The 16,387-nt window shown below is 38.8% G+C and overlaps 1 protein-coding gene across 1 annotated transcript in view; it reads right to left on the bottom strand.

Annotated features, from left to right (window-relative positions):
- The window catches only part of ZSWIM5 (zinc finger SWIM-type containing 5), a 139,019-nt gene that overhangs the window by 19,226 nt on the left and 103,406 nt on the right, over window positions 1-16,387 (bottom strand). The window contains exons 5-11 of the mRNA XM_010946096.3: window positions 16,125-16,304; window positions 11,029-11,205; window positions 8,030-8,176; window positions 7,383-7,520; window positions 5,745-6,005; window positions 5,394-5,529; window positions 4,403-4,560 (exon numbers count right to left, since the gene is read on the bottom strand). Coding sequence (XP_010944398.3) covers window positions 4,403-4,560; window positions 5,394-5,529; window positions 5,745-6,005; window positions 7,383-7,520; window positions 8,030-8,176; window positions 11,029-11,205; window positions 16,125-16,304 — 1,197 coding nt within the window. The remainder of the gene's footprint in view (window positions 1-4,402; window positions 4,561-5,393; window positions 5,530-5,744; window positions 6,006-7,382; window positions 7,521-8,029; window positions 8,177-11,028; window positions 11,206-16,124; window positions 16,305-16,387) is intronic.

Raw genomic sequence — 16,387 nt, 5'->3', positions numbered from 1 at the left:
TTTATAATTTTTGTCTGATTTTGGTATCAGGATAGTGCTGGTTTTATAGACTTGAGATTTCCTCCTTTTCGATTTTCTGCAAGAGTTACAGAATTGTTATATTTTCCTTAAGTGTTTGGTAGAATTTGCCAGTGAAGCCATTTAGGCCTGGATTTTCTTTGTGGAAAGGTTTTTAACTATTTTTAACTTTCAATTTCTTTAAAATTCATTTCTACTTATTCTTTTTACTGTAGTAAAATACACATAATATGAAATATACCATTATAACCATTTAAGGGTATAATTTAGTGACATTAAATACATTCACAATATTGTGCAACCATAACCACTATCCATTTCCAGAACTTTTTCATCATCCCAAATATAAACTCTATACCCATTAAATATAATTCCTCCTATCCCTGGCCTCTCTATTCCACTTTCTGTCTCTATGAATTTCTCTTCTATTTTACATTCTGACTCTATGAGTTCATGATATTAACTGTGACCACTTTGTTAAAGTGATGTCTGCCAGGTTTATTTATTCTCTTATAGAGTTATACTTTTTCCCTTTATGACTCATAAATATTATGTAGAAAGATACTTTGAGATTATGTAAATATCCTGTTCCTCATCAAATGTTCAACCACTAGCTTAGTATCAACTGATGTTTCTTCACTGTGGCTATTTTAGATATTTCATATAAGTGGAATCATACAGTGTTCATCTTTTTATGCCTGGCTTCTTTCACTTAGCATAGTGTTTTCAAGGCTCATCCATGTTGTAGCATGTATCAGAATTTCATTCCTTTTTATGGCTAAATAATATTCCAGTGTGTGTGTGTGTGTGTGTGTGTGTGTGTGTGTGTGTGTGTGTGTATCTATATGTGTATATACATACACACATATACTACATTTTGTTTATCCATTCATCTGTTGATGGATATTTGAGTTATTTCCAACTTCTGGCTACTATGAATAATGCTAAAAACACTGGTATACAAATATATGTTTGAGTCCACATTTTAAATTCTTTTGGGTATATACTAAGCTTATTCTTATTTATTCTTGAGGGAGCTTTGGTAGTTTGTATCAATCAAGGAATTAGTCCACGATGAATTTATTAGCATCAAGTTGCTCATAAAATTCCCTTATTATCACTTTAATGTCATTGGAATTTGTTGTGATGTCACTTTTCTCATTCTTCATATTGGTAATTTTTGTCTTTTCTCTTTTTTTCTTGATCAGTCTGGACAGAGATTTCAATTTTATTTATCTTTTCAAAGAACTAGCTTTTTTAAATTTTTTAAAGATTTTTTATTGATTTATAATCATTTTACAATGCTGTGTCAAATTCCAGTGTAGAGCACAATTTTTCAGTTATACATGAACATATATATATATTCATTGTCACATTTTTTTCTCTGTGAGCTACCATAAGATCTTGTGTATATTTCCCTGTGCTTTACAGTATAATCTTGTTTATCTATTCTACAATTTTAAAATCCCATCTATCCCTTCCCACCCTCCACCCCCTTGGCAACCAAAGTTTGTATTCTATGTCTCTGAGTCTATTTCTGTTTTGTATTTATGCTTTGTTTTTTAGATTCCACATATGAGTGATCTCATATGGTATTTTTCTTTCTCTTTCTGGCTTACTTCACTTAGAATGACATTCTCCAGGAGTATCCATGTTGCTTCAAATGGCGTTATGTTGTCAGTTTTTATGGCTGAATAGTATTCCATTGTATAAATATACCACATCTTCTTTATCCAGTCATCTGTTGATGGACATTTAGGCTGTTTCCATGTCTTGGGTATTGTAAATAGTGCTGCTATGAACATTGGGGTGCAGGTGTCATCCTGAAGTAGGGTTCATTCTGGATATAAGCCCAGGAGCGGGATTCCTGGGTCATACGGTAAGTCTATTCCTAGTCTTTTGAGGAATCTCCATACTGTTTTCCATAGTAGCTGCACCAAACTGCATTCCCACCAGCAATGTAAGAGGGTTCCCCTTTCTCCACAGCCTCTCCAGCATTTGTCATTTGTGGATTTTTGAATGATGGCCATTCTGACTGGTGTGAGGTGATACCTCACTGTAGTTTTGATTTGCATTTCTCTGATAATTAGTGATATTGAGCATTTTTTCATGTGCTTATTGATCATTTGTATGTCTTCCTTGAAGAATTGCTTGTTCAGATCTTTTGCCCATCTTTGGATTGGGTTGTTTGGTTGTTTCTTATTAAATCGTATGAGATACTTATATATCGTGGCGATCAAGCCTTTGTTGGTTTCATTTGCAAAGATTTTCTCCCATTCTGTAGGTTGTCTTTTTGTTTTACTTATGGTTTCCTTTGCTGTGCAGAAGCTTGTAAGTTTCATTAGGTCCCATTTGTTTATTCTAGAACTAGCTTTTTGTTTCATTGATTTTTCTGTTTTTCTATACTCTATTTCATTGATTTCTGCTCTCATTTCTATTACTTCCTTTCTTTTGCTTACTTTGGGTTTCATTTTTTCTTCTTTTTCTGGTTTATTTTCTTTCTTTCATTTTTATTTTTTTGAGTAAAAGCAGATTTATTTAGAGAGATGTATACTCCAAAGACAGAGTGCAGGCTGTCTCAGAAGGCAAGAGAAAAGACCAAGAGGTGTGGGTTTGGGTGTTCAGTTTAAAGTAAAAGCAGATACACACTCCACAGACAGAGTGTGTGTACCGTCTTGGAAGGTGAGGGAGCAAGAGAGGCCCTTTTTCTGGTTTCTTACAGTAGAATCTGAGATCAATGATTTGAACCTTTTCTTTTCAAATAAAGGCATTAAGTACTAAAAATTTCCTTCTAATTTGTGGTCCAATCCACAAATTTTTATATGTTGTGCTTTCATTTTCATTCCCTTTAAAACATTTTCTAATTTTCTTGTGTTTTTTTCCCCTTTGTCCAGTGAGTTATGTGGAAGTGTGTGGTTTAATATCCAAAACTTTGGTGGATTTGCCACATATCTTTTTATCATTGATTTCTAATTCAACTGTGGTTTTCTGAAAAAGATTTTTATTTAACCTTTGTTTTTGAAAGATATTTTTACTGGTATAGAAGTCGAGGTCAAAAGTTTTCTTCAAAGTACTTTAAAGATTTTTCTCTACTCTCTTCTGGCTTACACTGCTTCTATGAGAAACCTGCTCTCATACTTATCTTCTGTTCTTTGTATGTAATATATCTTTTTTCCCTCTAGTTGCTTTTAAGAAAGATTTTTTTCTTTTACCACTGGTTATAAGCAATTTGATTATGATATGCCTTGGTATATTCGTCTTCATATTTCTTGTGCTTGAGGTTATTTGAACATCTTGGATGTGTAGTCATCCTTACCCAGCTTGAGATCGGACACTCCATATCAGGCCAGTGCCACCTCCACTTCCCACATGGTTGTTTATTATCAAATTTATTATTTTTGCCAATAAGATTGGTGAAACATGTTATCTCAGAGTAATTTTAATTTGTATTTCTCAAGTGAGGGCAGGCATTTTAATTGTTTAAAAGTCCTATGTTATCTTTTTTTCTGTGACCTGTCTGATCATGTTCTTTGTTCAATTTTTATATTAGTTTATTGATCATTTTTATATTGATTTATGTGTCTTTTATCTTTTCTACAATAAGCATGCATTTTTTTGCAATAAGAATATACAACATTAAGTTATTTTAAATTTTAAAAATGCTTGAAAAATCCACGTAGTTTCCTGGTATCAGAAAAATACTCACAGTGCATGGTAGCTAGTATCCTATCGTATCTTCCCTGGGGTTTATTTTCACTTGTTTGTGATGAAACCTACATCGCTAAGTGAAGTATGGGAGGTCAAAAGCCTGAGTCACTTTGGACTGCCTATCTTTTGACCAGGGCCCTGGAAAAATTATACACTCTCATTATCTGTAAAGAGATCTGGAGCTCCATCTTAGTCATCACTTCACTGAATTTTTCATTGGCCCTGGGAAGCTGACAGGTTCACTAACAATGATCCCCATTTTATAGATTTTGAACCGGAGGCTTAGAAAAATAGTGATTTTATCATATGGAAGGTTAGATTTAGAAGTTACCTTAAGTGGAGAGGGTGCCTAGCATGCAGGAGGTCCTGAGTTCAATCCCCAGTACCTCCATTAAAATAAATAAATAAATAAACCGAATTACCTCCCCTCATTAAAAAAAAAAGTTACCTTAAAGATGATTTCATTCCGAGTCCTACAGTTAGTAACAGGGCAAAACTCTGGCTTAGACCCAGGTGTTCATTCTAATAGCAGCAATCAAAGTGAGGATCCCTGCCACTCTGACTAGTTAAGGGAGGATGAATAGCTTCTTCAGGAGACTGCAGGCTAAGCCTTTGACAGGCCATGACCAGGCAGGCGTAGCGGGGGAGCTGGAGCCTAAGGTCTGTCTGTGCTCACCTTTGGCAGCAGTCAGCATGGTGGAGGCCAGTTCACACTGCTGTGATTCCAAGTGTCCGAGGGTGAACCAGCGAGGATAACGGCTGGGCACCACAGATACCATATGGTGAGGGTGGGAAGTGTCACCTGCAGAAGTTGAGTTTTCTAGAACAGGTAACCTAGAAGATCCAGGAAGAATCATCAGTTACCACCCAGACCGTTGCCATTCTGAGCCACCTTAAGGAAGCTTGTTTTTTGTTGGGGAGGAACCGGGCAGGAAAGGGTTAAAGAAGAATTTTGACAGTTGTAAAATCTATACTGTACTTTATATGAGGTGAGTGCCTGGTCACTTGTAGAACTCAAGCTGAATAGTCCTTACTGCAGATGGGTTTGGAAGGCAGCTCAAAAGTCGTAAGATTATTTTTAAAAGTTTAGAAAGTATATGCCAAGTAATCCTGAGCAGTCCTTTGTGGTTGAGCTGAGGAGCTCTCTCAGCCTCATGGTTTAACAAAAATTCTTCTGTATGGTCTGCTGTACCCTGGAGGCCCGCCTGCCTGAACCAAGGATCCTATTCCAGTTTGGAAACAGGATGCCCATAGCTCATTGTTCTCAAGTCTTGATATAGATTAGATTTATTTCTGCTTCCCCAGATGAATCTGGTGATCTATGTCTGGGAACCATGATTTAATTAAGTATGAAAGGGCTACAACTCCAAACTGGCCCCAAAACATAGAGACTCAGGTCTTGGGTATTCCATATCTGTTAAAACTCAGGGGCTTCCTCAGACAATCCACTGAGAGTATAGCCAGGGAGCAAGTGTGTCCCCAGCAAGGCATCCCAGATAGGAATTCTAGATCATATGAAAATATCTGAGCCATTTTAGGGCAGGCCAGTGGCAGATCCAATAAAATAGAAAAGGAGGGAAAGAAAAGAAAGTGAGGTAAACAAAGAAAAAGAGCATTGATGACTTCTGCTTTGGTGGAGGTAACTGGGCTAGGAAAGGGCTACCCACCTCATGGCACGTAAGGCTAATTTATATGACAGGTCTGGATCATGAGGCAGCAGAGCTGAGAACAAATACTTGGCAAAGGTATGCATGGGAACACTCTCTCGGTGGATGACTTCTCCCAGACCGCTGAAGGGGCCTCCTGCAGGAAGAAGATAAGCCAGCCAGTTACTTCTCTGTGTGCTTTTATTTGTCTGCATGGACTTGAGCCTTAGGATCCCACACGTGTTTGCTAGCCATGGTAATGTTTACTGCACTTTAATGTCAGAAATGTTGCTGTACCTGTGCTCTGTTAAGAGAGGAGAACCCATAGTCAAAGGCCAAAGACTCTGTGACAACAGCCCCTCCTCTACTTACCTTCCAGTAGTAAGATGCACTGTTTCTGCAGTGTTTGCACTAGCTCATCATCCAGCTGCAGCTCCTGGAGTCGACTCAGGAGCTGCTCCTCATTACGGCACACCTTGTCCTGTGCGTAGAGGCCTTCAGGCATCACCCTCTGTTGACCCATCCCCATCAGAGCAACTTCCAGGGCCAATGACAGGTAGGACTCATGGCTGTTTGGGCAGCCTGAAGCCACAGGCACATGCTGGTACACAGGAGGTCTGTTTTCACTCATATCTGAGGACAACAGGGCATCAGATTCCTTAGGTCAGGCCCCATGGATTCTTCTGATTCTCTCCCTCCCACTTTAGGATACAGCTTGGTCAATAGCTAACACAGGAAAGCTGAGTCAAACACTAGAGCAGTAAGAAAAACATACTGGAAAAAGATTACACAGGGTTGCTCCTTCCTGATACAAGAACTGGCTAGGCCAGCTGGGGAAGTATAGAATGCTACTGATCTTTTGCTAGAATGTTAAGTAATACTATAATTATCTATTTTTGTGTCTGTCTCTTTCACTAGAATGTAAGAATCTTAAAGGAAGGAGACTTTATCTTATTGCCCTAGGTACCTCCAGGGCCTGGTATATGGCAGAAGCTAAGTGTATGTCTGTGGTGAAAAAATCTCAAGTACAACCTCAGGTTTTCAAGATGTTAAGTGTCACTGTGCAGATAAAACAGACCAAATACAATGATTCCCTTTTCAGGGGATCAGAAGGAAGATAGGGTAGCCCTAACTTGGACTGGGGCCACTCCTTGTAGAGAAATCTGAATCCATTCAGTTAAAACTATTACTTTTGTGACACTTTCAACTTCTATGCTATTATTACTTTATATGTTCCACCTCTGGGTTCAAAGTTTCAAGAAGAGAGCACAGGTTTAAAAATCAGAGTCTTAATTTCTTTCCTTTTCCCCTTCATTCATGTGAAAAATATTTATGGAAGACTATTAAATGGGAGGCATTGGATTAAGTGCTGGGATCATAGCTAAGTCACAATTTTTGCTTTCATGGACCTGACATTTAGTAAGAGATAATCACTTATACACAGAGTGTTAAATACTATAATACTATAATAGATGTATGTATACAATATAGTGATGATATAAAGGAAGGACAATCAATTCTGTCTCAAGTCCCTGATGCTTTGATACTTTACTAAATTACTTCCCTTTTATTTCTCATTTGTAAAATTGGTACAAAACTACCATGAGGAAGAATGTTCAAGGGAAACATGAGAGTACTATGTAACTGCAAGGGATATGCACACTCCTGATGGAAGTTCTTTCCCACTTAGACTGCTCTGAGGACTTGGCCTCTGACTCCTCTAATCCCTCTAGCCCTTCTTACTCCTCTTGGATCACTCTTTAGGAATTCATGGTAGGGAAGAGAGAGGAGCAAAGGAAGGCTGGCAAGCTAAAATGAGTGGGTAGGACAGGGCCAGTCCACAAGGTGGGAAAGGAAGGTGGGAAAGAGAAAAAGACCTTGGAAACCTCTCAGGGGAGGTCCAGTATGGAAAAGAGGAAAAAAAGGCTGCAGAAAGGGTAAAACAGACTCTGTCAGGGAGGAGAGGGCTCCCAAGGGTAGTTTCCTCTTGTCTCAGGCTGACCCCTGTACCTGACACTTCCAGGTAGCCATCATCATTCACGCGGCAGGCCTCGGTCAAAGTGAGAAACAGGCAGCCAATGGGATCCAGGGGGTGGCCAACCCAGCCTTCTAGGTTTGTGATGGTTGTAGTTCCTCTCTGCAACAGTTCTAGAAACAAGCAGGTCAAAGTTCTAGAGAGTGACAGAGACACATGCCCTCTGTCTCACCCTGGTCTCTTCCTCAGTCTCTTTCAGACGCTGGCCCTGAGACTCACAATAAAGCTTTCGTCATTGTCTTGCTGAGGTTGATAAGACTGGTCAAGCTTATCAGCCAGCTATAAGGCCACGAGGTATGCATTTAGGTTGCCTGCCGGTAGCACACATATGTAGATACAGCTTTATGGTTTAAAAAGGGTCTTCTTATACCAGATTTTAGTGGGTTCGATCACCCTGTGAGAGAGGCAGGACAGCATTATTATTCCCATTTTACAGATAAGAAAACTGAGATTCAAAGAGTTGTAAATGGAGGCATTCCACAAAGCAGGTAGAATGACCTAGAATCCCCCAGCCCCTGCCACACTATGAAACTTAGTGAAAATTAAGTACTCAGCCTTGCAGCCTCTGAGGATCCTTATCAGTCTCAGCCTAAGGAGTTAAGTTGGCTCCCGATCACTATACCTTTCTTCTGATGCTTGTAGATTTCCAGCTGCCGTTGCTGCTGCAACCTCAAAGTATTGATAATGGCCACCGTGAGTCTGAGGGCCTCTTTTGGGTAACCATGGGAACGCAGGGCATCAACCCGAGCACAGGCTGTAGGCACATGCTCTACCAGATGAGAAAATATTTTGGTTGAGTTAAAATTTCAAGTCAGGAAAATCCATGCTTGACAAAGGGAGACTGTGTTTAGTTCAGTTCCTCAGATTCAACCTGGTGTCTACTGTGTACCGTATTTTATCTTTTAGTGATATACGGTTGAATAAGTCACCACCTCCAAGGAGATACCTTGTAGCCTCAGTGTAGTGGTTTGGTGTAAAAAGGGACATACAACTTAGATAATAAAATGTACCCTTTTGTGAACATGTACTATGGGAACTCAATGTAGCAACTAACTACCTTTACAAAGGGAAAGGCCTCATTCATTTATTTATCTTATGTTTCCTGAGAACCTTTTATATGCCAGGTAGTATGCTTGGCAAAGGAAATACAAAGATGAATAAGAGATGGTCATTTCCTTCAAAGAGCTCACAAATGATACATAAGCAGATCATTATAAAATAGTTAAAAAGAAATGACATGATAGAAATACACACAGAAAGAAAATAATATTTGAGCTGTATGCTTTGTAAGACAAGCAAGATTTAACATAGGTAGACAAACAGGGAAAAGCATTCCCCTGGCAAAGGGAACATATAAACAAAGGCATATAAGTAAATCATAGAAAGATATTTTATGTAGCATCTTCAGAGTATGGCAAGTAGTTCTGTGTAGAGTTGGGTTATGTGGCTAGAGACAGGGTGAAAAGGTAGAGTCTGGAATGTTAAGAGATTTGAATGCCATACTGAGAAGTCTGGATTTACCTTAGGCATAAAAGAGGGCTACCAAAGGCTTATAAATGAGGAAGTGATTATAATGAGATTTATGGTTTATTTTGTGACTTCTTTTAAGAAACATTAAAAATTATAGAAATAATTGCAGAAATCTTGAAAATATAGAGGAACAAAACAGAAAAAAAATCAGAGATAATGATTATTTCCACTTTCATATATTTTTATGAACTATATATATCTATCTACAGATTTTTCTATTCCATTTTAATAAAAATGAGATATTATTTTTACACTTAACTCTTTAATTTTTTAATTAATTTTTTTTTTAATTGAAGTATAGTCAGTTTACAATGTGTCAGTTTCTGGTGTACAGCATAATAGTTCAGTCATATATATACATACATATATTCGTTTTCATATTCTTTCCCATTATAGGTTACTATAAGATACTGAATACAGTTCCCTGTGCTATATAGTAGAAACTTGTTGTTTATCTATTTTATATATAGTAGTTAGTATCTGCAAATTTCGAACTCCCAATTTATCCCTTCCCATTCCCTTCCTCCCTATCCTGGTAACAATAAGTCTGTTCTCTATGTCTGTGAGTCTGTTTCTGTTCTGTAAATAAATTCATTTGTCTTTTTTTAGATTCCACATATAAGTGATATCATATGGTATTTTTCTTTCTGTTTCTGGTTTACTTCACTTAGAATGACAATCTCCAGGTCCATCCATGTTGCTGCAAAAGGCATTATTTTATTATTTTTTATGGCTCAGTAATATTCCATTGTATAAATATACCACAACTTTTAAAAAATTAGGTTATGATATAATTATTGTAACTTCGTTTTTCCACTTAATAACACATTGTAAATATTTTTCCATATCATTAGATATACTTCTATAACATTAAAAATGATTACATATCATTCCACTAAATATGTATACTATCCGAGTCAATCAATCTATTATTGGACATTTAGATTGTTTCCAATTTTTCTCATCTGTACATTATTTATATCCATACTTGAATAAATCCCATAACTTTATGCATTTTTAAGTTAATTATAACTCAGAATAAATTCCTAAATGTAGAATTCCTGGATCAAAGGGTAGGAATGTATTTTAAAGGCTTCTGATAAGTGTTGTTGAAATGCTGTAAGCGTTTACATTCCTACCTGTCATTATGCAACCTCTCTGGCACCAAAACCCAATTATCTTTATTTTAAAAATCCCTTACCATTTGACAATCAAAACATGATAATTCAGTGTTGTTTTGATTTACAAATTTATTAATGAGGTATTTTTTTTCACATTTTTGTTAGATTTATGTTTTAGAAGTGCTGGATCAGAGAAGAGGAAATATAATCAAAGGGAATTTCAGGTAATGACCCACAGTGAGTTTAGTCAAGGCTTTCAAGAGACAGACAGGCACATATCCAGATCCAGCAAGATATTGTGAAAGACAAAGGTATGGGGTAAGGGATGGAGGTAGGGAATTGGGAGATGGTAATAAAAACATACGTCATTGTTGTAAGACTCAAAGTGAATATTAACAAAAAATGTCTAGTTTGTGATGGGCATTCTGTGATAAAGTCAAGAAGAGACTGACAGAAGGCCAGAGGAGGGTCCACAGTGGAACAGCTCTATCCTGTTACGATCAAGGAAGGAATGAGGAAAGGGAGACAGCTTGGTGACAAATGCAGATAGTGCCTTAGCTACTAGTACAGGGTAATTTAAGTTTTAAAGTTCATGCCTTTTCAGCAAAACATGTAATTTCAGAGTAGATTATAATGCTGCTCAGTTAACTGCTGGCTAAGAGAGCCTGTGAACTGATGTCTATTGGTTGTGTTAGTACTCTGAGATTTATTAACTCCTTTCCCCTCCCCAAACTTAGGAAACAGAATACAAATCCTTCTATTTGAGGTTACTGTACCTCAGCTGAGTACATATGCAAATGGCTCAAGCTTTATATAAATATCCTGAGGCCCTAGTCAAGGCCCCAAAAGATCTGTATGAAGCTGTCCAAATTGTAGTTGCGTTGCTGGTACCCAGACAGATGGCTCATGCAGGTCTGGCATGAGGTGAGACTGGGCTCTGAAATTCTTAGAGTAGGAAAGGTACACTTACCAAGCCACAGTGGCTGACCCTGGGAATTAAAGAGTAGTCTCTCGCTTTCCTGCTGGCAGGCAGGAGCTATATATACATCACTGCTGATTATTCGTTGTAAGTGGCTGTCCTGCCAATGCAGTTCACGGCCCTCAATGGCTCTAGTGAACACTGTCCGTCTTGGTCTGGATAAAGAATCTGGAGAAGAAAGAAATGCAGCAGTTCAAGATGGGTAATCTGAAGCTCTAAGCATGGTGTCTTCTTCAGGGTGGGAGGACGGACAGCAGTGTGTGGTTAGTGAGAGCAGCCACTCTGCCAACTGTCTGGGTGTTTGTTGTGTTGCATCTTTATTGGATAGCTTTTAGTGTGTCTGTGCCCTCTAAGAGAAGAACCTTTCTACATAGATCTATGACTCCCTTTCTACTTCTATAGAAGGCCAGTTTCTCCTAGGATGCAGAGCCACATGAAAGAGAGGAGGGACAGTGATGCTCAACCACTCAGTTATGAGGATACAAACTGCTTATATAGAGGCCAGAGGAAAAGAGAAGCCGCTAGGTAACTTCCCCGGCCAACCCATAACCTATCTTATTCACAGCATAACCCTTCTCACACTACATACCTCTGTGACATTGATGTAATAGCTGAAAAAGAGCTGAAGCCCTGTGTACTCTGGTACCTTTACCACACTAACATCTGCAGGCTTACAACCTTGTTCTCTAATAAGAAAAACTGATGCTGACAAAGACTAATTGTTTTCTCATTGGAGTCTTACCATGCCATCTCTCTTCAGGAAAAGGGCTGCAGGGAAACAGCAGACAAAGTAGGCCCAATTCTTTAGGGTGGTGTGTAGGAAGACCAAATGGAAGATACAATCATAAAATTGAATATAGAAGGACTCACGGAAATGGCATTTAAGGAAATTAAAGGGGAAAAAAAGGATCATTTAACTGACTCTCTGCCAGATTAAGAACAGTTGAAATTATTTTGGGATCAAGACCTGAAGTACTACACAGATATTTCTAGTGATGCCCAAATGAGCTGCGCATCTACTGAGCCTGTGCAAAAATACCAGGAGGGAAAGTCAGAGGATTCAGACTGTACTTGAAAGAAATGAACATATTCATCCACTAAGCAAATGTCCTTGGATTCTAGTCATTTCTTTAGAAGTTGATACATTCCTTAGAGTACAGGCCAGGGGGATTAAATCAGAATAGCACTGATGATGTTTACTGAAATGCTCTTCCATCATGTTGTCCCTCAGTAGAAGCACAATGACCCTTCTACTGGCTGTAATCGAAGCCCCTCTTCTGCTGAACTGAGAATCCACGTGGGTCCGCTCAGCCCACAGTGGGGATTAGGCTCCCAAAATGTTTTGAAATCAGCAAATAATGAGTGCCTACTAGATGGCAGGTACTGTCCTTGGTATTGAGGATATAAGAAGTCCCTGCCTTCATGGATCTTTACATTTAAATGGGGTGAGATAGTTGAATGAACATATAATACAGCAAATATATCAGATGGTTATTAGGGCTATGGAAAAAACTAAAGCAAAGTTAGGGAGAAAGGCAAGCTGGTGTTGGGTAGGGGTTATTGTTTTATATAGCATGGTCTTTAATAAGGTAAATGTTTGGACAAGAGACTTGAAGGAACTGAAGAGCAAGCCTTAGACATAACTGAGGGAAGAGCATTCCAGGCAAAAGGAACACCACGTACTAAGATCCTGAGGTGCGAACACATTTAGACTGTTTAAGGGCAGTGAGGAGGCCAGTGCACCTTAGATGGAACGAGCAAGCAGGAAAGTCGTAAGAGACGAAGTCAGAGAGATACTAGGGAACCAGATCATGGAGGGCCTTATAGGCCATGAGGGAAAGATGAGAAGCTACTGGAGGGCTTTGAGCCGCTGAAGGGCTGTGAGCAGTTATTTGCATTTAAAAGGAAAACTGACAGCAGTATGGAGAACAGACTATAAAGTGACGGGCAGAAGCAGGAGAAGCAGTTAGGAGGCCACTGAAATAATCTGTGAAAGATGATGGTAATCAGAGTAATGAGCAGTGGAGGTGATAAGAATAAACGAACTCTACATATATTCTGAAGGTAAAGGTAACAGGATCTGCTCATAGATTAGACCTGGGGTGACAAAGAGAAGAATCAAGAATGGCTCCAAGGTTTTAGCATAGACTTGCCATATATGGAGACAGGGAAGACTGCAGGAGGAGGAGGTTTGGGTGGGGCTTGAGGGGTAAGAAATCTTACTGAGATGCCTATTAATATCTAAGTGGAGATACTGAAAAGGTGGTTGAACATAGAAGTCTGGAGTTGAGAGGAAAAATCTGAGTAAGAGATATAAGTTTGGGTGTTGATAGTATATAGGTGATTATTGAAACAATGCACTTAGCAAGGGAGTGAATATAGAAGGAGAAGTGGTTTGATGACTGAGCCCTGAGCACTCTAACATTTTAGGTTGGGACATAGTGGCAAGGGGAGACAGTAAAGGAGACTGAGAAGGAGGAGTCAGTGAAGAGGAGAACCAAGAGAGTAGTATCTTGAAAATAAGATGAAAAAGGCATTTCAAGGAGAGTGATCGATTGTGACAAATACTGCTGATAGGTCAAGTAAGGTTCTGATTGAGAACTAGATTTAGCACTGGTTAGCATTAGTGACCAGTACAAGAGCTGTTTCAGTAGTGGAGGGATGACAGCCTGACTGAAGTGAGTTCAAGGGAGAATAAGAGCAGAAGAAATAAAGATACACACATATGCACTATTCTTTTGAGCATTTTTCTTAATTCTACCACTTATTTCTACTACCTTAGAGAAACAGGGTGGTAGCCAGAGAGGCATGTGGGGTCAACAAGAATGTTTTTTGTTTTATTTCATTTTGGGATGAAAGATAAAACAATGTGCTTTTATACTCACAGGAATAATCCACAAAAACTTGTGATGCAGGAGAAAGAGGAGATAATTCCTGGAGTGATGCCCTGGATAAAAGAGAAGGAATAGGATCTCAAGAATAAGTGGAGGGCTTGGACTTAGAAGCACAAACAAAAAGAGGGGAAGAGATAGAGTAGATAGACATAGACAGAGGCCGGTGTGGTGATATAGTTTTGAAAATTCTCTTCTGATTGCTTCTATATTCTTAGGAACAAGCAGCAAGGCTGCAAGCTAAAAGTGAGGAAGGGGAGAAAGTATAGAAAGTTTTAGGGGAAAGATGGTGTGAAATAGTAATTTAGAAGAGTGAAAGAAGGCATAGACCAGGGAAACGGAGTTGATGTCTGGATAGTAATATGGACCCACTTGAGATTACTGGTCATAAACTTAAAATAAGACCAGTTATCATGGTGGTGTTTCTCTCCACTACATTCAGCTGTGCACGTGTGAACACTGAGTAATGAGAGTTAGAACTAGTAAGGTTAGGGTTTTGCTATATGAGTGTAACAAAGAGAAAGAGGGGGTTGACTGTGTATGCAAGGTAGTGATTATAATGATGCATCAAGGAATCTAATCTGAATAAGGAGGAAAATGAGGCTTCCAAGAGAATGAAAAAGAATCAAAATACATACTGGAATTGGGATACTAGATAAAATAACCTAGTAAGGCTAATGGTGGTAATTAGAGCTGCTTGAAATTACATTTGTGAAGAAGGTGCAGTTATTGGTAATGACAAGGTTTAGGGTATGATCTTGGGATTGCATGGGTAAGTTATGGTAGAAGATGAGACTATTATAAGAGAGGAGGTCAAAGAATTGAGGGGCTAGAATACTGAAAGGATCATGTATGTGGATATTGAAATGATCAAGAATTAGGACAGAAGTAGTGACAGAGTAGTGTTAGTGGGCGAATAGCCAAAAATCTTCAAGGAATGAGGGGGATTGACCCAGAGGTCTACAAATGACCAAACCACCAGAGTAGCAGACAGTATATTTTGACAGCATTAACTTTAAAGCTTGGGGTATTTTAGGAAGGAGGGAGGGACAATGATGTAGAAATGGCAATAAAGAATAAGCAGGATGCCTATTGCTCCATCAGGCCCAAAAGTAAAGAAATGTGAGAGATAAATTAGCCACAACTTGAGAAGACTTAAGAGGGAACAACATCCTCAAATAAGAACCAGTAACAATGAATAACCAATACATCATGACAAGGAAGAAACTGACAGTCTGGAGGCATGTGTTTATATACATTTGACTTTCTTTACGCCAATCCAAAGCCAATACTAGAAGAATGGGTTCCTGGGTTGTGAAGCTTAGAAGAATGCCAATAAAGGGTAGCTTCAAGAAGTGGCAAAGCCGTAGGATTTTCACCTCCTGTTACCTTAGTTGCCTTAAGTCAATTGACAGTCAATTATGGTACAATAGATGAAGAACAAGCAACAACAATAATTTAAGTGATTTCCTCCTGGAAGTTAAAAATGTCACTAGATTTATCACTTAAAATAAAAGGCAGTGCTGTCTGATAAAATCTAACAATAAAGGATCCCAATGGGCTAAAAAGCAATCAATTGCCAATAGCAAATGGCCCGAGTTAATGAACTAAAACCGATGTGAATGCTTATGCTCGTGATATCTGATCAGTGAACTCAAAAGGCAGAGGGTACAGTATCACTGTACTGAATCTGTTTTACAGTGAGGCAAGAGTCCTAGCTGTATCTTGGAAGGATGCCCATTCCTTGCTATCTGTTGTATAAAAATTTGAGAAAAACAGAAAAAAGTAAGAAAGGTGATTTTCAGGACATTTTAAAAAGTTTTTATTTTGTGGGTCTTCCACCCTTCCCTTGAAGTAGGTCTTCTGAGCTAAAAACCAACCCCATCTGAGGCCAAGATCCATTAGTCATGAAGAACTTGAAGGGTAAAGAGGATTCATGCAGAGCGCTCTAGAAATTTCTGCTGGGCATATAAAGACACTCTTGATGTGGAAAAGGACAGCATTCCCAATGACAAAGATAAAAGCTTGCTCTTATTTAAGGTTTGGCATTTCAAGACAAACAAAAGGACAGGCTTTTCTTATTTAGGATGACAATTCTGACAGTCAAAAGGTTGTCCAGTCACCTTTGCTCGAGGGCTTTACCTTCCAACTTTTGGAGTTCCAGGCACAGAGACCCTAAAAAGATATCTGGCTCACCTGAGCTGTGACTGGCATTCTGGGGAAGTGCATTGGTGATGTTGGGCAGCTCATGTCCATAGTTCCCATCCTCAAGGGGACAGACATCCAGGTCATTCCACTTCTGCAGTTGCTGCAGCCAACAGGATTTTTCCTCCAGTTTGCAATGTGGATTCAAAATGATGCATACCCATAAGGCCCCTGGAAAATAGAGCAACCCACATTCTTGACATCTCTCCTTTGATGTATGGCTAAGCCCTAATTTTTCAGTTTACTCTTTTCTT

This window comes from Camelus bactrianus, chromosome 13 (genome assembly GCF_048773025.1).
Source record: "Camelus bactrianus isolate YW-2024 breed Bactrian camel chromosome 13, ASM4877302v1, whole genome shotgun sequence".
Taxonomy (NCBI): domain Eukaryota; kingdom Metazoa; phylum Chordata; class Mammalia; order Artiodactyla; family Camelidae; genus Camelus; species Camelus bactrianus.
This window is presented reverse-complemented; position numbering and strand designations above follow the sequence as displayed.